Here is a 23,447-nt window from a genome sequence, read left to right on the forward strand (position 1 = left end):
TTGCTTTAACCGCACTCACCATTTGTTAAATATTACATTTGTTGCCAGGCATCATGGGCAGAACTGCAACGTTAGAGTCACGGAGTCAACAAGGGAAAAATCATTCAGCTCACTGAGCATCCAGTCCTATTCTCTGTAGCGCTCGGCAGCATCTCTTCTCCCTTTGGATCACCCCATCCGTAACCTTTTGACCTTCACTGCTTCCGCTACTTTATTGTGCTATACCTCTCTGTTGTGAGTGAGTAACAGCAGGTGTCCCAGGCATAGTAAATAAAACATCCCTCCTCTATTGGTGAAATACTGAAAAGGTGCATGTCTTGCCAGACCCAGGGGGGGCTAGGGCCTGAGGGGTGATGATTACAGAAATAGACTGGGTGGCCCGGAGCACGGTGAATGTACAGTCTGTGTATGTGCACTCAAGAAATGCCACTCAAAGATGGAAAAGAAAATGAAATCAGCGTTCATGTATTTGGTATTGATCATGTAAAACTATAGAACCCTACGGAGTACGAGAGTGCTCGGATCGTACCACTCACTTAAATGAAGCAAAAAGAATTCAGTCCCAAAATAGTCCAATGCTCTTGGTGTCATTCACAGTATGTCTTAGTGCTCTATATTATCTCTTGCTGCCATTTCAAATCCCTTTCTCCCCTTTTCTCTACAGTAAAAAAAAAAAAAAAAAAGTAGCCCCTACAGCTTCCACCCCCGGAATTATCTGATCTCCCACTCACCTCCACACCTGTCCATCTCCCAGTCACATCCCCCTCTGGATACCCAGATCAGCCAACTCCTGCCTTTGTTCCCCTCCACAGTGTCTCACTCGGCTCACTTTTCCAGCTAAAAAAAAAAAAAAATCTCCCAGACTCTGACCCCGCCTGTCTGTCCCCGCTTCCTGTCTACCTGTCCCCACATTTGATTTGTTTACTTCAGCTTGACTGACCACCTCCCACTCGTGTGCATATTTTAGTTGTGCATAGACGATGTAGTTTGACTGATTTGTCACTGCTTTGTCTGAATGTGTAATTTAGGTAAGCACTTCCTACGCATCGCCACAGGACTACATACACTAATTATTGCTGTTAACACTGACACCAAAGGACGGTTACGTGCAAAACCCACATTCGATTCTTTGGCCATCTATTTTAGGAGCCTCCTCTTATAGATTCTTTCATGTTTTTGCAGAGATGTGCAATGGATCACTCTGATAAAATACGATTCAATATGCATCTCGATAGGTAGGCTTTGATTTTAAAGTGGAACGATTCGTTTCAGTGGGATTACGATGAATGAGTTTTTTGTTTTGTTTTTTTATACTAATGACCTTGTCAGTACTGTAAATGTGGCATTTCTTTCAAAGATATATATTTTTTCAATATGAGACGATTCTATCTCGATCCACTTTGAAAGGGAATAATTCGATTTGATACGCCCACATCTTTTAATCAATGGATTTTTGCAGTTGAAATTGTTTGTTAGAAATCTAGTATTTAGCCGTAACGGTGACACAATAATAATCTAAATCCCTTATCATTAATTATAGGAGTCATATTGTGAGTTTCAGTGACATGAACTGTTGTTGTCAGCACGGACTATAAGGGTAGCTAATGAGGCACGATGTGATGTTGCAGGACAGAGGTCGTGGTCCACAGTCAAAATGGAAGTCATTAAAGCTTTTATCCATTAGTAGGAGTCGACTGGCATGAATTAGCAAACAGCTGCAAGCTAGAGACAATCAAGGCCTGTCAAGAGCCAAACTGAACTGGTCATTTCTTGGACTTGCCTGTTTTTAATTCCTTTGGCTTTTCCTTCGCTCTTTTGTCAATGTGGAGCACCACATGTGAATAAATGTTTCTTAATTGTGGCACTCGTGAGACGTTAAAGCGATGCCGCTTTGTAAAGCATCCCCAAGTTCAGGAGATCTTGGAAGGAACATGATTTGATTACAGATTTCACTTGCCATACTTGTTTGTTCTGCAAAGACTGACAGGCTGATTTGTGTTTGCATGATATAGTATGTGTTGAACAGTCCACAATAGTCACGATGGAGTTGATTACAAAGAGATTTATAACAAAGCAGATTGCTATCCGATTCAGATTTGTTTTTTAGTCCATTTGTATTAAAATTGTATGAATTTTACGTTTTCTGAAACACTTGAATAATTTCCACGCTATTATTATTTTTAGCTTGTTCATAGGTTTACTTTCCCTTCACGAGTAACAATGTGAAATGATGGCTGATGTTATATATGCACTTAGCCCTGAAAAGAACCTCCAGTCATCCTTGGTCCGACCAAGTTTAAGTGACAGCAGAGGCACTTTAGCAAAGTTTAGATAAAAACGCTCAACTGCCACTTTCAAGTAAAGTACCATGCTATGGCAATAGCCAATTGTTGTTGTTTTTTGTTTCTCGACAAGTACTGACATAAGTGTGGCGAGTGTAGGCTGGAAGTGACTGTGATGAAGAACACGGCGATCCCATCACGGAACTGTCTAAGGCCGCTTAGCCTTTCCATCGTCCCGAGAGAGTGGAGGAAATGACATTATCTGTTCAGCGCCACTCTTCCTCACCAGTAGCAGAATAGAAGTGCAGCCAGTGCCAAAGATGTTGCTGATGCCAGTTACAGTCAGTGCAGATAGAATTGCTTTGGAATGCGACTTTTTAAGAATTGATTACATTTCCCGCTCTCGCGCTGACAAGTTTACTTTTCTTCTTCACTGATGCGAGCTTTCACCCTCTTAGATCAATGTGTGTATGCAAATGCACAGTGTCCATTAGTGTGTGTTTGCCATCACACACACTCTAAACCCTCTTATCCCTCCTCTGAGGGCACAGCTTAGTGTAAACAAAGGGGAGCGGCAGAGGGAATTATCGTCAATCCGGGGGAGATCTGCGAGTCATTTACAAAACATAATTCATTTCAAGCATATTATCCCCACCAAAAAATTAATGGACTTAAACACTGTTGACAGATTATGACACATCATAGTCCATTAAATGCTAATGAACTCTGGGGTGTCGCTGTCGTTTGCTATAACAGTTTTTAATCTCATTTTGGAATCCTTGAAAAGTTATTCTTGATATTCTCCGTTTTTTTTCTCTTGCATAAGAATGTTGTCAGTTGAAAAGTGACGGTCTCTCTCTCTCTCTCAGCATTTGCTGCCTTTAAATGTTTTGTTTAAACAAGGCACTTGAAGATATCAATGCGGAAAAGCACTTTTGGTAACGCTTGGCACATTGCTGTACAGCCATGTGAAACAATGTTATCCCACCTGGTGTTGATTCTAAGTCGCTCCCTGAGTGTGGACGTTTGTGTATGGCTTTGACCTTATCAGTGATGGATTACTGCAGACACACAACACAGTGTGCTCCATCGTCAGAGCAGACTCAGAACCCAAAAAAGGAAGCATTGTTTCACATTCACAAACATGTCATTCATCTGTTTACATCCCATGCACTTGAAGTCTAACTAATGTTTTGTCTTTTACCGTTTTGTCTTTCATTCCCGGCTGGTCGCTTGACTGCCATCTGACTCGTGACTCCTCATCATCAGGTAAGCACACAATTTCCCGTTTGTCACATTTGTTGTGTTGGTCCTTCACCTTTAACCATTGTATGTAACTACAATTCTTTCAAAATCACAATTTTCAAAGCCATAATTGTAGACTTAATTGAACAAACCTACACATATACTGTGCATTCAATCGCTCAATTGATTGTAGACTGCATCAGTAGCCAAATGTTGACATCTTATAAAGATGCTCAGTGCATAATTAGTTTGAAGTTAGCAGGAAGCTTTGAGGGAGCCTGCGCTAAATGATCGATAATGGCCAGTAATAAACATATACGGACGCTTGCTCATGTAAGCAGAACGTAAGATACTGCGTCATTTTAATGGTGTCCCAAATGGACAATGCTGCTTCAGAGCGTGCCGGGAACAAAAAAGCCACCGAGGCTTTATCACTTCAAACTACACGCGTCCTGGGAGATTTGCCTCATAAGATCCCAGCATGCACCACTGTAGAATTTGAAAATCGGATATTTGCCCAGCGTCGGCACTTTTAACTGTTCAGTGGACAGTTTCGGTGCATGACAAGTGACATTATAGTTGAGGGTAACATCTCACATTATATCATAGACTCCAACTCAATGGCATACCTTCACTTTTGTGGGTTTCTTCAAGGCTATTCCCAGCCACTCACTTTTTCCATCTACAGCTTTACTGCTGAAGTGGGTCTGACAGTCAACTATCCCCCCCCCCCCCCCCCCCCCCGAAAATGAGCCCCTGTTCTATCCGACATGCACTTTTCCCTCTCACAGCGTCATTTAGCCTCGGCCAACATGGTCGCATTAGTACTCAAGTAGGCAGGTCGGGATTAGAGCGTTATAGTACTGTGGGGGCGAGGTGATCTGCAGAGTCAGCATTGAATAGTCAGTGCAGGAAGACAAAGACAAAATGACGATGCTTGTCATGATAATCATAATAATAACGCTTCATAACTTGAAGAGTTTTTGTCGGTCGGTTCTTACGACCGCTGCATATAGCTCCGCTGACAAATCGATAAACGAAGGTCAATGATTGCTTTGTAGTACATCAAAGGGATTGATAGAGGCAATTAAAAATCAAGTCTGAGCTTCGAGTCGTGAAAAAGATCAGTGCTTTCATGCCACCCTCAGGGACAACGGAATCTTTGGGGGCCGGTCGTCGATCAGTCTGTCTGCCCGGAGGATTGTAGGTTGAAGTCTCTTTGCAAATAGACGTTGACAGATTGACATGTTGATGGAGTGAGTCAAGATCACTGCGCATAGTTTCAAGAAATAGTTTCCAAATCTGGACAATTCATTGAGCAGATTTGCTGAAATGATTGTGTTTGGCCTTTGAGGTTTGATTTGTGAAGTCGTTCTGACAGAAGTTGTGAATCGAGTAAATATGTTATATTTGCAGAGTAGGGGAAAAGACATTAGACAAACTATATGCTGGCTGCTCTGTGAATCCAATTTGCTTTGCTTCACCCGCAGCCTTGACAATGCTGCACTGTTTTTTGTTTTTTTCTCTTTCTAAATGTTCTTCCAATTATTGCACCAGAGCATAGTTCTCCACTGTTAATATGCGACTGGCGTAAAGCTAAGCAATGTGTGCCGCACAGAAATAAGCTGCTCGTCAATGCTCGGGATGCTGATTAATCATTCATATAATACAACACCAAGGGTGGCGAGTGACAAATGGAGTTTGTTTGATGTTCCAGGTTTCACCATATTGACATTGTAACGCTCGGAGCATTGCACAGTCAGTATATAATGCAAGGCGTACTTAGCGCTCGGTAAATTCAGCATCGGCTGGCAGCTCCGGGTCGCTCATTACTCGTCAGACCATTTGCCAGCTGCCTCATCATTACGTGTCCGTCTCCCCTAGTGGCCTCTGTCACTCAAACGGTGTGAGAAGGAGTTCAATTAATGTTTGTTCTATGTCAATCTGTTTTGCTATGACTAATGGCTTGTATACAGACTGTGAATAATACTTAACGAATCTTCAATTAAGGATTCTAATTTACAAACGTGTCATTCATAGTTTTGGAACATACTGGCTAATGTTTTATGCTCTTTTTGCACCTTTGTTGACGTTCTGAAGCAATAGACGTCACAAATCAAAATAGAACCATAATAGTCAAAATATTGATAGCTGCAGTCATTTTTTTTTTTTTAATTAATTAACACTCGTACAAAGTTAATGCCATTCCTGTTTCAACAGCTTGTTTTTAACCATGCAACATCCCATCCAAAGGTCATTTCAGCACATCAGCATACCAAGTGATGCTTTACTAGCACACCGCCGTCTCTGGCAAATTAAAGGCTGCAGATGGAACAGCCTTCAGCTGGCTATTGGGAGTCCAAATCTGAACAAGGAAAATACAGCCTGGAAGCAATTATGCTATTGTGTGAGGACATTTTCTATGTGGAAAATGTATCAAATAACTTGGCTTCTGCATTTTGCATTGAAAGTCTTTGAACAAATGTGGCGTAGCCATGTGTCCATTCAACAGTAGTAAACTTGATAGATATTGAGAAGTATTGCTTAAGTTAAGAAGAGATTTTAACATTTTGGAGTAAATAGAGGCGGACGTCCTCAAGGTCTATTCACGGTATATTCAATTTCCTAAATACACCTATTGGTAAATCTCAGTTAATAGTTGATTAAGCATTTCAGCGGGATGACAGAATATCTCTTTGGATGTTCTGAACTCACAACGGAAGCTCAAGCGTATGCGTGGCGGGTAATGTCACAGCTGACGACACCCAAGCCAAGGCAGATGTGTGGGGAGAAGGAAGAAGGGAAGTTATCTCCATACCAGATGGAAGACCAGTTGGCAGCGCTCTCATTACAGTGGCGATGCTATTTTCTTCTCCTTCTTTTTCCATGGCAGCCACACATGCTTAAAATCACACTTCCCCAGTCCATCGTCGAGAGCACTCTCATCAGTAGCGGAGAGGGAAAGAATCATAGCAACAGTCGGAGTTGAAGGATGCTTATGTCATATAAATGTGACTTTTGGATAAATTCAGCCAGATTCTTCTTCGAAGCCATCTTTTACTGTGTATGTAGAAGAGCTGCTCTAAATAAAGTGTGACACAGTGAAGAACTTGCCCACCTTTGATCCAGGCAACAGCCGCAGCAGGCCAAAAGCTATTTAACACATAATGGATACCACCAAAGGAAGAGAGCTTTATGGTTCCTTTGGACTCAGGCCAGGGCAGTATGCAGGACCATAGAAGACACTCGAGTTAGAAAGTAGCACCTGTAAAATCCACGAAGAAGAATTGATTGTGTGACATTGATTGAAGCAACCGAGGCAAAATGGAGGCTGCTACTTGGTTGTACAGATGAAACAGTGGCAGTCATATTAATACCACTGTGACTTTTTCACAAATGATATGGTGTGACAAAATGTGTCATAGCGGTACAATACACAATTGTTTTCTGTGCTATTCACATGTTTTTTTCTTGATTTGATCAGTTTTTGAATAAGCAATCTGGATAAGCTCTATTAGCCTGTCAAACTGCATCTCTTCTCTAGCTGTAACTGCAAGGTGACAGTGTGTCGACGCTGAATAATGTTCTCTAATCAAAATACACTTGTCCGCATTGTATGGCAGATACGTCAGTCAAATCGAAATTATACACCAGCGGGTTATTGTCAAACGTTGAGGTGATATGATGCACTGTAACACATTTTGAAACATCTTTCAGCTGGGAGTTAACTTCTTGTCATCATTATCAATCAAAAGTGTTTTATTGTACAGTATAGATCAAGTAGAGCCTTTTTAGACATATTTTCATATTTGTCAATAAATTCTGCCATTAATGTTTCAGCACACCAAAACATGCTGAAGTCTTCTTATTAACAACGTCTCTGTGAAATCAGTCCACAAGTTTATGGCTCACTTGTAAAAAGGACAGCCATCATTTTTACCTTTTCACTGAGCTACTATGTCCATATTGCATCAGCTGCACGGCGATGCGGAGCTGTTCGACTACTCGTGTCATTGACATAGCGATCATGTATCTAAAAATGTACACATCCTAATAGCATACTCATGGAGATCCTCCAGCCTTACAATGAGATATGATACCACGTCTGCTTCTCAATAGATGGAGGGTGAAGAGAAATCATTGTGCAGCCACCCTAATGCCTTTGGATGTAATAGCCTATTAGATTCCTGCTTTAATACGGACGGGAGCAGCCCTGTAGTAGTTATAGCAAATCTAGCATTGGCTAACCACTTCAATGACCTTGCGGTCAATTTGGATATGTTGAATAGTCTGCACTTTAATCTCATCCGTGTTGAAGTAAAAAATATATATACATATGTCGTGTTATAGCTCAACAATCGCTTTAAGTCTATGCACAGTTTTATGTGTTCAAGTATTCTGTCTTTTTTTTTTTTCTTGTTTCCTTTTGATTTCCCCACCCAGCTGGTGTAGTGGTCGTTCAAGCTTTCATTGTAGTGTGTCTTGGTTTGGTTGTTTCCCATTGGGCAGTGCACGGGTATCCTAAATACAATTACAGTCCACAGCTGAATGGAGAGGAAGGGACCGCTGGGACTTGTGGAAACAGTAAATGGTCAAGAGGGTTGGACTGAGGAGGGAACGGCAAATCCCTAATTCAATCGGCTGAATCTCGGCAACAAGCCTCTGGCGACTCCTCCTGTGGAATCAGTGGAATCAAACAATGCGGCTCAAACCGCCCGAGAGATTTTCCTTCACATGCGCAAACGCGTTCCCACAAATTGACACAAATGCATAACATTTCCCCCATGCACGTAGTTTGCTTCTATTTATACTACAGTCCTATATGGAGGTTGCAAAATGTTTGATATTTGCCAACAAACAAGAGATGAAAGGTATCAGGGAAGAAAAATGGAGCAGGGTAGCCTGATCACCAAACCATATTGATTGAGCAAAAGTTAATGTGTGAACATTATTTTGGGCTTTACATTTTTTCTTTATAGTTCAAGATTTCTAGGATGTCTGGTATGAATTGCTCATGAAGTCACGCCACAGCATCTCAGTCTCATATCAAGATTAATTCGTGTATTATCATTTGTACATTATTCACTTTGGGACACTCCCAAATATTAGTAATACGATCATGTGATTATAATGTGTACATTAATATATTTAACCTATAAATACAAGGCGATAAGCTAAAAAAAAAACTAAGCCAGTAGTCGTATTGTGCCTAAAAATAGGTAACATTAACAAAATCAAGGCAAGTTGGCTGATTTGTTGCCTCTTCCATGATGCTGCATCACCTGTGTCGATACGGTCGCCCGTGTGGCCCCATGCTTGTGCAAATAGCAATATTAGGCTCCATACCGTTGGAGATAATTGGAACAAAGTGGGGGATCGATACAGAGGGCACACACGTACACGACAATATAAACAGCCAAGTCTTCACACAGCCACATTCACATACACACTAATCAATACAAGTCAGGGGCAGGATTTTCCTCTGCATTTCAAACATACTCAGCATTGAACCGAGATAGCCTTGCTCGCTTCTTTGTGTAACAAATGACTTGGGTTGTTTCATCCACACTCCTGGAAAAGCACCTCACCTCATTTGAGGCCAAGAGCAAACTACTTCCAGATATTATTGTGTACATAGAATGCCCATGCATTGTGTGTGTTGTGCTAAATTTGAGCACTTCTCCTGAGGGGAAGTGAGAGCAGCCGGCTGAAACTAACAGGCGGATCTGTGCAAGCGTGCTGATGGCTCTAAGTGGATGCGTGCTGATGTAGGAAGTTACCACCGAGCATTAAAAAACAGAAGATATTTGATGGTGGCCTCCAGTCATCCGTTTTGCCCAGGACAACTGCTCTAGAACAGACACGGAAGTGAAGTCTAAATATTTACAGAAATAGAAAGGCCATAAATCGCCGCCAAGCTTTTATAGAGAACAGAAATGCTCGGGGCATCGGATCGACTCTTGTTTGCTTAGGGTTGAGTTGATTGGGCGCCATCTTTTTAACTTCAGTTAGCAAGCATGGTCCCTCGCCCTAGATACATAACTACGCAATAGCCACCACAAGAGTGTACAGGTGTGATTGTACCGACTGAGGATGAAAAATACTTCATTCATTAAATCCCAACGGTGTGCTTGCCGCCGTCTTATATATGTGGGCGGGCTGGCTTTTCTTGGACTTTCTATGCTGACAGACAGTGGTTAGCAGTCAGCTATGAGAGCATGGCTATGTGTCAAGTATCTGACACTTGAATGGCCCCCTCACTCACCATGTGGTGTTGGCGTGTCAACACCTTTGTCTGGCTCTGACAGAAAAGTCGGCGCTGATGGATGTGACATTGCCACTCCTTGACTTTAGTGCTCCCTTTGAGAGTTCCATAGGAGTCCGAAGCTTTCCTACCCAAAGACAGACTGAAGGTGTATTTGTGTCCGACTCACCAAATGTCAGTACGGGGGTGTTAATTCTTCCGTTCGTATTGAACCAACCATTGTGTCTTGTCCGTGAAGTGTTTGTTTTGTGTTGTGGATGTGCTAACTAATTGGAGCTTCAGTATGAGTAGGCAAAGGCCTCTATTTTAAGGACTACTTATCTGCTGCATTTGCTGAATTACGTTCGTTGGTTAGTAACGTCTTCGATCGCATCCGGTTGCCTTCTCCTCACTTCATGTTGCCAAGCAGCATGTGTATGTGATCCAAATGCTTCGCAGGGATGCTTGGGTGCCTTGTGTGGAGCACTGTGATGTTGGGGGCGGACATTTAACAGATGGGACCAGCCACCTCCCAAGATAGTAATGTTCAATTATCTGTATCCAATTAGCACCTTGGGCGAGAAAGACGAAGGGAGAGTATTAGAAACTTTCAATAAACTCATACGGACGTACATAGAATACGCTAGTGGGAGTAATAGAAAATATCCGTATGGATGTATTTTCTTTTTATTTTTGGAAGAATAATAAGCCTGTGTGCATTGTCCTCTAGAGGCCACATCAGCTACACACAGCTGTGCCCTCCACATCCCGCCTCCGCTGCATTTACACAGATCCCCTGGGTGCCTTTGGATAACACAATTGGAGCATGTCGGGGGGTCAGCTGTAATTTGACGCGGAAGGGAAAGCAAGTCATCTACTTTATTTATTCCATGCAATTAGAGGACTCCAAAAGAATTTGTTCAATTCTTGTCCGTGATACAGTCGACTTTGTATTTGTTGTCGGTAATTGAACACAATCTTTCTTTTGTTGATCCGGAGCACATTTGCATGGACACGTGAGATTACTTTTGTTTAATCAACGGCATTTCTACTGTCTGCGACCAAGTCGGGCGCACCCTTCTGCCTCCATTTGATTGGAGACACGATTAATCAACGTTCAATTTCCACACAATCAACGGAATCCTTATGGTTGCAGCAAACAGCCAAAGCACGACAGGTTTGGCAGTAAACAATTCGTGCTTGTTAATGAAACATTGTGTATTGAATCCAATCACATAATTTGACTAGATGAATGCTTAATGTAACTGTCACTGATATAGTGTAACAATACTTACAGGCACTGGACTGACCGTATGACACTGTGTTTTATATTACAAAATAACAATTGCCAGTTACGGTGACCAAAGAACAAAAGGAGATCAGCCGAACGAGCTGCAAACTATCCTCGCTCGAGCCCTGGTTGCTGTTTGTTTGAATCTACTTTTGCCCCCATCCTAAAGTAAATCTGTGCTTGTAGCTTCATTAGCAAGACCACATCACTGTTAGATTTCGGTTTGTGTGTTTCAAAGATCAATGTCCACAGTAAGTTCTAACTCACATAGGACGTAAATCGCCACTGTGGTGTGTACGAGTGCTTGATGCATTTCTCAAGCCAGCTGATGTGGCATCTCGAATGGGATATAAAGGTGATGGTTTGAATATGTGTGCTATCAGGCACTGGCCTTGACTCAAAGCACTAACAATCACAGCGAGCCGACTTCGTGTGATGCCAAACGTTCCCTTGAGGCCGAGGTCACCTGTCAGCTACCCCATTGAGACACATTGCCAATTTAGCGCCATCCTTGCCTTTGTAATGCAGCATGGCACCTGCCCGCCTTTGTTCGTTGACCTTTGAATAATTCAGGCCCGGCAAAATGCTATGACACATTTTTGATCAAAAAGGCACCATCGAGAGAAGGCGGGGCTTTCCAGACGGGCGACGTGTTTTATGTCGCAACTTGTGAACCATTTATGCGCTTGATTAAACACGATGAATCCCACGGCCATGTTATATTAGTGTAGTTAGGGTTGTATTTGACTAATGTCGATTCGGACAGCCCACTGTAGGAGTAAAAATTCGGTAGACTCAAGCCTCCCTTGTCAAGACAGGAAGTAGCCTTCTAACCAATAAAAAATGGATTCCGACTTTATTGAATTGTTTTTTGTCTAATGCGATATTGGTGTGATCTGCTGGTTTGACCATCCAAACCATAAATATTGCAAAGATAAAGTGATTTTCCGTCATTGAAATGGCATCCAATTCTATATTTGGTCTGTGGTAGGAACCTAGCCGGAAGGAATAAGATCATTCATGCGCCTGGCTTTTGAGTGATAGCACACAGTTTATCCTAGGGGAAGTTGACCTCTGCGCAGGGTTAAAAAAAAAAAATGAAGATTGTATTATCGCTTAAGTTTTCCTGTCCCCTCGCTCTCTGATGAATGGCAGCAGATTATAGGTTGGTGACCATCCGCCTTTTGCTTCAAAGCTTTGTCTCCAGGAATGCTTTTGTTAGCCCCCAGGCATCGATCACAATAGAAGTTCACCTTTTAAACTATTCATTTGAAGAAGCACTGGAAACAGAAAGCATTTGCTGAGTTATGGGCTCTACCTGGATTGTACATCATCCTCCACCAGCACCTGTTTGACAGTGTGTGTGTGTGTGTGTGTGTGTGTGTGTGTGTGTGTGTGTGTGTGTGTGTGTGTGTGTGTGTGTGTGTGTGTGTGTGTGTGTGTGTGTGTGTGTGTGTGTGTGTGTGTGCGTGCGCATTTTTGGTGCACACGCCATCCTGCTGCAATTCTTATTAGACTGCTCTTGTTAGGGTGATTCATGATTTTGATATACCTCAGGATTTTCGTCGAAATGGAAATGTGCTTCTCGAGCTGAAGGAGAATCTCGAGTCAGGCTGTGTCCGTCTGTGCGTGCGTATGCGCTTCTCTATGTGGACCTGTTTATGTTTGCTGTTGTATTTTTAATCTTATTGTTTCGTGAAATGAAAACTTATCTTATGTACCGTTTTATCCTCTGTACTTAATTGCAGAAGGAAAACCAAACATCATAAAGGATCCCATGAAATGTACTTGAAAATAATAGCAGTGATATTTTTAACTCATAGCAAACTCACAGTTTTGGATGCTATTCATGGGGATGAGTCAAAAGATCTTACGTGGCCACCACTTCCCTTTGGCGACATTTTTCTCTGCATAGGATAATTATGTTGAATTAATTTTACATCCACCCAGACCCAAGAAATAAATAGCACATTACAATGACAAATGTCACATACCTGCAATTCTCCCTCAAGGAAAATCCATTGTAAAGTAATTTTCATGTCTGCTTGACAAGAGAAAGTGGCTTGTCCTTTACTACGTAATGATTTGGCAATTCTAATCAAGTCACTGTTATTACTGTCGTGGTGCACAATATGCATCTAGTGGCTTTTAACTATTCGTCAAAATCATTATTGTACTTATCATCACTCAGTGGACACACCATTAGGTAGCGCGACAGATTGAGGCAGTGGAGAATTTCACTGCATTATTTCTAAATTTTTCTTTATTAAATGATCGGCGAACCGGCAGTCCCCAACTAGCGAGAGAGAGAGACTGAATAAAATAATGTCAAAAATAATATAATATAAATATTCAAATCTAATATGTCTGTGACGCAGGAGCAATAAAGTAAAAAAAAAAGTGTTTCTATTCTCTGCTATAGAGAACATACAGTGCAGATTGTGTGTTGTCATTCACACATGACAGCATCACCGCCTGCACATTAATGCAGATGCAAACACGCGTCCATCCATGCTAACTATTTTAAGGAGGGGAAATTCAAGTGACAAAACAAACAGATGTGTACCCCCCTGTAATGATGCAGTCGACGGATTTAATAAAGCAGGCAGTATGTTGGCAATAAGCTGCGTTAAGCAAGCGCCATTCCGTCTATTAACACTGTTTACCGTCGTCTTTATTGCGCCGAGATGAATTGCAACCGTTAGCGTAAAGTGGGCTAAATAAGACGCAGTTCCCCCCGTATTTAGTCTGAGCTGTTGTAAGACTAACAAGAAAGAAAGTAATCACGACTTTATGAGTGACTCATTGGAAATGTGACGCCTCGTTCGTTTTAACTGTTGTGTGCACGAATACATTGTTCAGGCAAATAATTTGAGAGGGGCAGCAGAAGAGCTAAAGCATTTTTACTGTAGTGGGGTAACACCACTACAATCTAATACTGAGCACGTTTTGGATTTTTTTTTTTTAATACTAGACTGAATCACAGTAATGCGGCAATAATATGACGCAATCAATGCTGACACGAACTAAGTATCCAATCAGATTGTTCTGATGTCATCCATAACTGATTCCCATCTATGGTACTATGCTGTGATGTAATAACCAGCGTTATTGTCCTCTCACTGAGATTTGACTGCAGGGCAAATCTGCCTTCTTGTTCCAAAATCCAGCGAAGGAGCGCAAGATGGAGCCCTAAAAATTGTAAATAGTGCTCAGATATAAAAAGGCAGTTGTGACAAGACCGTCAAATGAACACTGGTCCTCCCAGGAGACCTTTACCCTCGGGGAGCGCTGTGATCACCGCAGTGCCTTGTGTACGTGGATGTGAATCACAGCAGGTGGCGCCTGTATGAAGTATCACACAGTTTATTTATGACAGCTCCCCTGCTGACGCTCGGAGACTGAAAACAAGCTGCTCACAAGTCAGAGCATCACGGTTGTGACACCAGACACTCATTCTCACCACCTGCTCGCAACGCATTTTTCTTTGCCCCTAATGTTAGCCTTGAGCCCAAATATTTCATTGCAAGGGTATGCTCATGTTCATACAGCGATGCCTAAAGATATCATTTTAACTCATTCTGTCAACTCTTTTCTTAAATCATCGTCCCCCACTGAAATGAATGGAAATGTCAATAATTCTTTCCAGTCTTCACAAAAAAAAAAATTGATCATGTTCATTTACTGGATAAAGGGTAAAAATAACGTATATAATTCGTAATGCGTAACTTGTTTACCAGGGACCAGTAAAATAAAGTCATATCAATACAAATAAAGAAACGTTTTCCATTCACTGTAAGTGACTCACTCCTTTCTTTTACAATTTTGCTATTTCTAGCAGATTTGTAGTCAACTGCGGCATACGACGTCGCCACCGTAAGAATGGAACTCTGTCGTAAGCCGAGAGGACCCCTTTCTATTTGGTGTCCAATCAGGAGCATGGCAAACTTGTAATGGGCGGCCATTACAATCAATCTGCACATGGCATGTGAAAATGGAGGACCGAGAGAGCGCAAAATGAAAAGAGTCTACAATATCAGCTTCCTGGGACTTGTGGAACTGTTGTGCCGGTTGCTTAGTAACTGTAATGGTCCCAGATACAAGTGCCGAGTATACGGCAAGTAAGCCTTCCTCCATTTTACGTGAACACACACACACCTTGCCTTCTAGCTGTAATTTCAGTCAAAACCGCCTTTTGGTCTAGCTGAGCTATGATTGATGTCCTTAATGTTACCTTTCCTGACTGTAAAGTCTAGTGACATGAATGAAGCAAAATCAGTTTGCTCATTTGAATCCACCAAATGTTTTAACAGCTGCCAGATACAAAAAAAAAAATCATTTCTTTTCAATTCCATGTAACATGCAGAGTGTACCTGCAGTCCAATTTTTCTCCAAGAACTGTCTTTTTGAGGTTTTCAGCCTCACTGGAGGCATTCCGATAGATTCATCAATTGGGCAAAGCTGCGTGCATAAAAGGTTCCCTCACAAAACAGGCGCATAAATAGACAATCTGTGTTGTTTGTTTCACTCTCGTGTCGAAAGCTTGCTTCTATCGTCTTCTGTGGTTTTCCTCTTTTTGGACCGCGTCCCGTCATAAGTAATTTTTTCAGTCCCGTTTGGGGCTTTCGTGACTGATTACACCGCTGTCAGTCAGCGGTGGGTGTGAATCTTTAGCGCTGTTTGCACGGATGATTGCTTGGATGACACGTAACACTGACTCATCAATAAGCGCAAAGCGTCAGGACAGTCAAATTGCAAGATGCCCACGTTGCGGTGGACAAAGGACTCCTCATACAACCTTTCATACACCTCATATAGAGACACGCTGTTGTTCCAGCAGTTGTCTAATCATGTATTCTGTCTTTGTCCCTTTTTTTGTTTTGTTTTTATTGTTTTTTTTCTCTTCCTTCCTATCGCTGTCTGTCCAACCCCCTCCCCTTTTGACTTCTTGTGGACACCAGTGATGGCTTCCAAAGGCAAAGTCAGAGGTGAGTGGTGGCCATGTTCAGTTTGGCTCCATTTAGGATTAGAATAGAACCTTCTAATTCCACATTTTGGTACTGTTTCATCCCGTTAAAGATTCATTCATGGCTGATAAGAACAGCAAAGTCTTTTGGTGTGTTGGAAAGCTTTGCTGGCCAACTAATAGAGCTGATTATCTGCTCGCACAATATAGGAAGCTATATTGTGATCCAGTGCAGGTGAAGCGTTTGCTCCAGTTAACCTTCTCCTTTCCCTTCTGCCATCATCGCATTATCATCAGCAGCAATCATGGTAGCACTGTAAATGCAACCTCGTGTCTGATCCCATTACTCTTCCTCATTCCCGGAGTGAAGTGTGCTTGGCAAATTCATTTCAACCATTTACAGTATCTGCAGGCCAGAATTTGACAAATAAAAAGATATCATTGACCATATCCTGGCTGTCATTCTCTGGTTTAGGAACTCTATCCCACTTCAATTAGGGCAACAGATGCTGTGGAATTGAAAGTCAAGCGCATGTCTCCCTTTGGTTTTGCTTGTCATGATATTCATTTTGTCATGTTTTTTTCAGTAGAATAGAAGAGTTCATTCATCTCCCGGGATCCCCTATAGTTTTGAAGTCAAGAGTCGCCCGCTTTGTAAATAAAACTCAGCAATGGGAATCCTGCATTTGTTCCTCAAAGAGACAAGCTTGTTTATTCACAGGAAGTACTTTACGCTATGCTTACACGTTTGTGCACAAAACTGGTCGTAGTATGTGATCGACATCTGTGTAGCCTTCAAAGAACAAACTCCCCCCCGACCTTAAATTCATTACGATGATTTTCTTAAATGTTGCCATCATGCCTCAAGTGATATCTTCAATCCTTTACTGTATGCTTTCCCCAATATCACTGCCGCACCAATCTGAATGCATTTTGCAGTGAAAAATTTCCCAGTGGGATACGGCAAATTTCTTCAGATCACTCCTAACTCAGCAGTATCTGTCAACATATCAACACATATTAAAAAATCACGCTATGTGGCGTTGATTCGAGCAATTTGGGAGTTTTACGACGGTGATGGTGATTAGTCTGATTTCCCTCGTGAACCTAACCGGAGCTTTAGCTCGTCTCTCGGAGTGCATTGCTTCCTGTGACCGAAAAAAGAAGAAGCAATCTCTACACACTATCACTTCCAGAAGAAATGTTGAATTTCAATACCCCATTTATACCCGATTCCTATGACCTTCTGCTTTTATGACATTCAATTTACAAAACCAATTAAAGCAGGAAGCATGTGAATGGCTGCTAATGCCTCTTTGAAGGCCTCACAGCTAAGGAGGATGCTGAGAGTTGATTCGTCTAAAATACGTAGCTTTGCTGCTTTAAAATGAAGTATCCTTCCCTGAAAATGAAATAAGAGATTTTGCATTGTGCACTTTTCAGCTGTAATAATAATAATAATAATAATAATAATAATAATAATAATAATAATAATAATAATAATAATAATAATAAATAAATAAATAAATAAATACACCAAAACGCATGCATAATTTTAAGCCTCCCTGCCTCCCTCTTTCATCTATGAGACAAGCATCTTTGTTTTTTTTTATATTTATTTTTATTGTTGCTCATTTCTTTGTTCTCACCTTGCAGCTGTCAGCTTCTACAAATTTGCCTTGTGGAAGACAACAGCCTTTGCAATATTCAATATCCGATATAGCTCCCATCTTAAAACCCTCCATTGTATGCCCTTGGCTCAAAAAAGATCCTCGTGAGTCTGGATAAGAGGGCACTCAATATCACCTTGAACATCTTCCACTCTGGTTTATATCTTTACCCTTTAAAATGATGGCGTTAATTCAAGGACAAATTAGATCCATTTCCAGTGGAGGAAATTGTCTAACATGATTTTTATTTCATTTCAACACCAATTGATAGATTTACAAAGATGTCATTGCATTTTCACGTCTTTACTTCAGAAAGAAAATCTCATAGGTTCTTTAACCATTTATTTATATTTTCATTTATTCTTGACCTATTGATATGAAAAATGCTGCTGCCTTTTGATCAAAATTATTGCTTCATAAATATCATGTCATTTCTTCTCTGTTTGTAAAAATGTGCCGGAACCCTTTCAGCGCTATCTCAAAGATGTTTACTTTGGTAACACTCACAATTAATGACGAGAACGTGCAATTTATATGTCACAGGGAATTCTGGTGGCTCATTATTGATGCCATGGTGTAATGGCATGGAGGCAAAGTTTGAAGCATGTCAAAGTGGAAGATGAGAGGTTTTTGAGGGGAAAAAAGATTGTAATTCAATTTGTGAGGCTTCAATTGTTCGAAAAACATCTTTCTCTATTACCAACAAATGGTTCTACCAACTCTCCCAACGCGCCTGACAGCGCTTGTTTTTATATCCTTTGTTGATGGAATAACCACTGGCGCGAGGATCTCTAGATATCCTTTGTTACTTTCCATTTCAGTGCATTCTTTCAATTTTGAGACAAATACGCTTTTGTCTAAAGGGTGAACTGATTAGATTTAGTTTGTTAACATATTTTTTTTGACCCTATATTCATCCCTCTGTGTTTAGATTTTGGTAGTTTGCACCAGCCGATTTGCAGTCAAGGTCAGCGGGAACTCACAAAAAGTGTTTCTGGCAAACGTGTGCACTGATTCTGACTTTGCCCGACTGCATAACAGGGAATTTGAGCTTTTTGTCCAAAAGGTCAAACTTACTGTTTGCAAATGCATACCACAGGTTTTTATTTTTTAAATCATGCTTTTCAGTCACCATCCAACAGAAATTAATCTGGAGATTTGTGATCTCGATCAGTAAAGGTTTAATTTACTGTAAGTTCAAAGGCAACCGCTCTGACCCAAAATAATTTGCGTTTTGCCTCGATCCATTTTTTGTTCTTGGTTATACATCATGGTCTTACAGCTCAGTTGAGCTCCAGTCATGACATAAAGGTCAGCAGCTCCGGGCTGTCCATCTGTCTGGCTGCACTTCTCCTCTTCTTCAATGCCTGCTGAATGCCTAAATAAGGAAAGTTAGAAGACTCGTGCTGGAAAGGTCATGCCGCAACGCACAATGGAAGCGTGGAGGAGGCACTCATTCCTCCAATATATGGAAAAAGTATATATATATTGATTGGTGGCACAAGTCCAAATGATTGCCGGGAAGCTCTCCAGATTTGATTGTTTGGCAAACGTGCGCTCTTAAAGGTAGAGTGAGGAAATGGGTGTTGAGTGTTTTCATTGGAACATTCAGCTCATCTCCAGAGTCAGCCATAGTGGGGTTAAAAAATGGATGGGAAAAAAATGGCATTTGCTCAGAGACAATGTCAACCCTCAGCGCTCCAAGTTGTCGTCGTAAATGAAAGAAAGCTAATTTCCCTGTTGCATCACTCGCTAATGTCATGCAGATGAGGACGCTGTTGACCTGTTTCAGCCTTGGCATGTCATTCAGATGTGAGGGCAATTAACCCCCCTCCCCCCCTCTTAGGATTCCCACCCCGTGCTCTCCTCACGAGCACAATGGAGAGCAAGCACGTCGGTAAGGATTAAGATAAACGCAAAAGAGCGGGGAGGATATGAACATCAGAGACAAAGAACGTGGACACGCACCCTTCGGGGATCAACTCCGAGAGGAAATGAGCGACAGAGGCAGGGATAGGGCGAATGAGAGAATTGAGCGGCATGAACTGGAAAAGAAAGTAAGGGAAAGCTCCGTCTTGAAGAGAAGATCTAAATTTAGACATGGAAATCAGGGGAGAGCAGCTGCCTGCTTTCCTCTGGAGATACATTTAAATCAGGTCTAGGTGGCCAAAAGGGAGACACAAAGCAGCTCCTCCACTGGTCAATTAGGCACACAGAGGACTTCATTGTTGTAATAGAACCATCATGGTGCCCCCTTTGGCCCTTTCTCTCCCAGTGGACTATTCATGCAGTGGAGTTCCTGGATGTCATTGGGCCTACTCCTTATGCAACAATGTGTTACTTGAAGAGGGACAGGGGTACTTCTCAGAAGGACATCCCATAATGGAAGACAAGCAAACAAACCCACGCTAATAAAAGCAAGGAGAGATTTTGAAACCATTTTTCCCACAGGAAACGATAGGAGCCACCCACAATAATCCAAAATAGCACCACTATAAAACATTCATGAACTTTACGGGTATTTGTTTTTAGAGGGCAACTGTTGGACAACTGTAAATAAAAATAAAAGCTTAAATTGCATTTTGAATGTTTTTTTTCTCTCCAAAAGGGTCAAAAGACGTTAACTCCTGTAAAACACTAGTTTAACCTTGAGTCCAATTATTTGTGATAATACGCAGAGCCCTCCTCAAACATCATCCGCGAGAGTCCGTCAGCGCAGAAAGTCGACTCTTAACTTTCTCTTTGCGACCAGAGCAGATGAAATCAATTCCATCCCACCGGGCTGAAGGCTATGAATGGGCAGCCCGTCGGCGCAAGCTGGGGGGGGGGGGGAAGAATGAGGCAAAAAGTAAGTGATGTGCAAAGAGGAAGCAATAAAGATCGCAAGGACAGCGACGAGAAGCTGGTAAATCACGGGGCAGAGCACGCCTCATGCAAAACTGGCATGAATAAAACATATTCCTCTCCTCCCAAAGCTCCGATCCATTTGCCTCCTCCTCGTCTTGCCTCTCTATCTCTTCCGTGCATGATTAACCTTGGGAGGCCTTAATCAACGCTGGAAATGACCCGTGCTCTTTGACTTACCCTTCAACTCCTCCCGACAATCTCCCTGTCCCGCTTTTATTTCTCCACGCCAGCCATTTGTGCGTTTGTTTATCTTACCTGGCCTGTCGAATAAAGTATCTGGCAGCTACTCAACTAAGTCTTTCATTTTGCCTGTGCTATTTTTCCCCAAATAAATTCCTCATTTCTTTCCTCTGTTTGTTTGTTTTTTCTGTATGATCCTCTCCTGAGGGGGTTAAGATGAGAGTTAAGTCAGGGATGAATAATCTTCCTAACCTAAGCCTTTATTCACACAGCCTTTAAAGCCCATCCTCTGGGGACGGCAACAGGGATAGCTTTATGGTTATTTTTATTTACTTGTCCCCACCCCTGGAATACACACCAACGCGACACATATAGGGGCAGAACGGTGGACTAGTGGTTAGCAAATCTGCCTCACTGCTCTCTGCATCTGAAAAGTCAGGGACGTTATCGAGATGCTAAATCTTCCTTCCGTGTGTGCAGCTGAGCCGGAGTTATCCATTGTGCTCTCCTGGAACTCTCCGTGGCGCTGAAATGCTTTTTGTCATTGTGGTGTTACCTTGCTTTTGTGTTTATGTCCTAGCGTCACTCACACACACACACATGCTCACAGGTCCCCGCGGAGCAGCTTCAAATTTGTTTTTCTCCGTGAAGCGAGGTTTCAGGGTCGTCACCGCAGCCGTGGTCACCGACGCTGCAGTCTCATTGACTGCGTGCCAAAATGTGTTGTTTTATTTCCACACACCTGCTTTACGTTTACACCTATATAACAAATGAAGCATCATGTTTTCTATTGTCTCTGTGTCGCAGGCATCAGCGGCCAGCATCCTCTGGTTCAGAATGTCACCGTGACAGAGGGCGGGACAGCCAACATGACATGTCGCGTGGAGTACAACGACAACACCTCCCTCCAGTGGTCGAACCCGGCACAGCAAACTCTCTTCTTCGGTGACAAGAAAGGTGAGTTGACTCAGTTAAGGATACAAAAGAGGCCACTCGGATAACATTTCATTTGATTTCGTGTGTTCAAAACATCATTCCTCTTACTTCAAATTCATTTTCTGTTGCACGTTTTCTCATTAGCGTGGCGGCTGAACCGGAGCTTATCTCAGTTGACCTTGGGTGAAAGGCTAGGTTGCATTCATATTCATAACTAGGGACTTGGAGCACAGGTGTCAGAACCAGATCCACCCCCTCAATGGTGGCCCGTAAATCGTCTGTGTCTACTTTATTTTCCTTGAAAATATCCATACCAAATTTTACAAAGCATTTTAAATCTGCCTCCAAACTATGTTTGAACACAAATGGTGCAGCAACACATGTAGGCGTGCAACACAATACAAACCATCATCTTTTCCCGAAATGACGAGCAGTGCAAGCTTACTGAGGATAGTATTCATATGGCTGTGTATAATACTGCCCCCTGGTGGAATAGACCAGAATGAGCAGCACAGTGTCTGTTGAAATGAAGCAACAATGTTGTCAAAAGCTCCCAGCGAACAAATGAGCCATCTCAAGTTGGCAGACGCTCAAAGGTTGTCTGACCCCATCACAGTCACACAATATACGCTTCAAAGCCCCAAATTAACCTTAGCACAATTCAAGTGCTTCAAATGTATGGAAACGTATGTGGGCGTGATACAAAGTCGCCAGTGTTTTCATAGCTAATAAGTACAAAAAGGTTTATTTCTGACCTTTTACACGCTCTTCAGTTAAGTCCCAGTAAAGAGGATTCACGGATGTTATTTTGTAGGTTCAAGTCTGCTGAGTGATTGCGCGCCACCGCGGCGTCTCTCGGCACCATTAGTGGAGTGTAATAGAGTATGAATCACACTCTCTTGTAAGTGTCCGGATTAAGCACGTATGGGATTTACACTTCTTCCATTATCCCTCCTCTCTGCCCACAGGCTCACTTGTCTGACTGTGTGTGTGTGTGTGTGTGTGTGTGTGTGTGTGTGTGTGTGTGTGTGTGTGTGTGTGTGTGTGTGTGTGTGTGTGTGTGTGTGTGTGCGCGTGTCTGTGTACGTCTGCACTTTTATTTATTTTTTCCTCCTATCCCGGAGACTGCGTGCACAAGCGAATTTCCGAGCGGTTCCGTCAGAGCGGCCGTTAAAAGCAGCCCCTGAACATCAAATTCAACAGTTGATGTGCTCTGCAGGTTATTCCATATCGCACCTGGCACGGGGGGGGGGGGGGTGCTCGGGGTGTATTCTGTGGCATTTCCAATGCAGAGCTGTGCCAGATTGGAAATGGAAAAAGCACCCGAAGACTCTCCTATTATCAGCAGAGCTACTCCTGAGACCCCGGAATTGCACTGCTTTTTTTTTTTTTTGTGTGGGTTTTGCCTGGTGTGTGTTTGTGTGTGTTGATGGGGTGGGGTGGGGTGGGGGTGGTTTGTCTTGCTCGACGTGGCATTTCACATGCACATGCTGATGGGCGCGCTGAGATGCTGAGTGTTTCCAAAGTGCCACTGGCAGTCTTAGAAGATGTCTGAGCTGCTAACGGCTGCGAGCACAGTCGCTTGCAGATTAATGTTGCTTTTGCCTGCTGGGAGGAAGATGAGGATTAGGAGCAGGGCGCACTTTTACTCAAATACACAACCCCAGTGTGGCTTCTTAGATATACTTTATTTAGTTGCAGGGGGTTTTTTGTCCGTTACGATCCG

At 42.3% G+C, this 23,447-nt stretch overlaps 1 protein-coding gene across 1 annotated transcript in view; it reads left to right on the forward strand.

The window, feature by feature from the left end:
- cadm2a (cell adhesion molecule 2a) overlaps window positions 1-23,447 on the forward strand; it is a 107,121-nt gene that overhangs the window by 53,622 nt on the left and 30,052 nt on the right. The window contains exon 2 of the mRNA XM_085936380.1: window positions 21,593-21,742. Coding sequence (XP_085792506.1) covers window positions 21,593-21,742 — 150 coding nt within the window. The remainder of the gene's footprint in view (window positions 1-21,592; window positions 21,743-23,447) is intronic.

This window comes from Syngnathus leptorhynchus, chromosome 17 (assembly GCF_054491065.1).
Source record: "Syngnathus leptorhynchus isolate UIUO chromosome 17, UIUO_Slep, whole genome shotgun sequence".
In the NCBI taxonomy this organism is placed as follows: Eukaryota; Metazoa; Chordata; class Actinopteri; order Syngnathiformes; family Syngnathidae; genus Syngnathus; species Syngnathus leptorhynchus.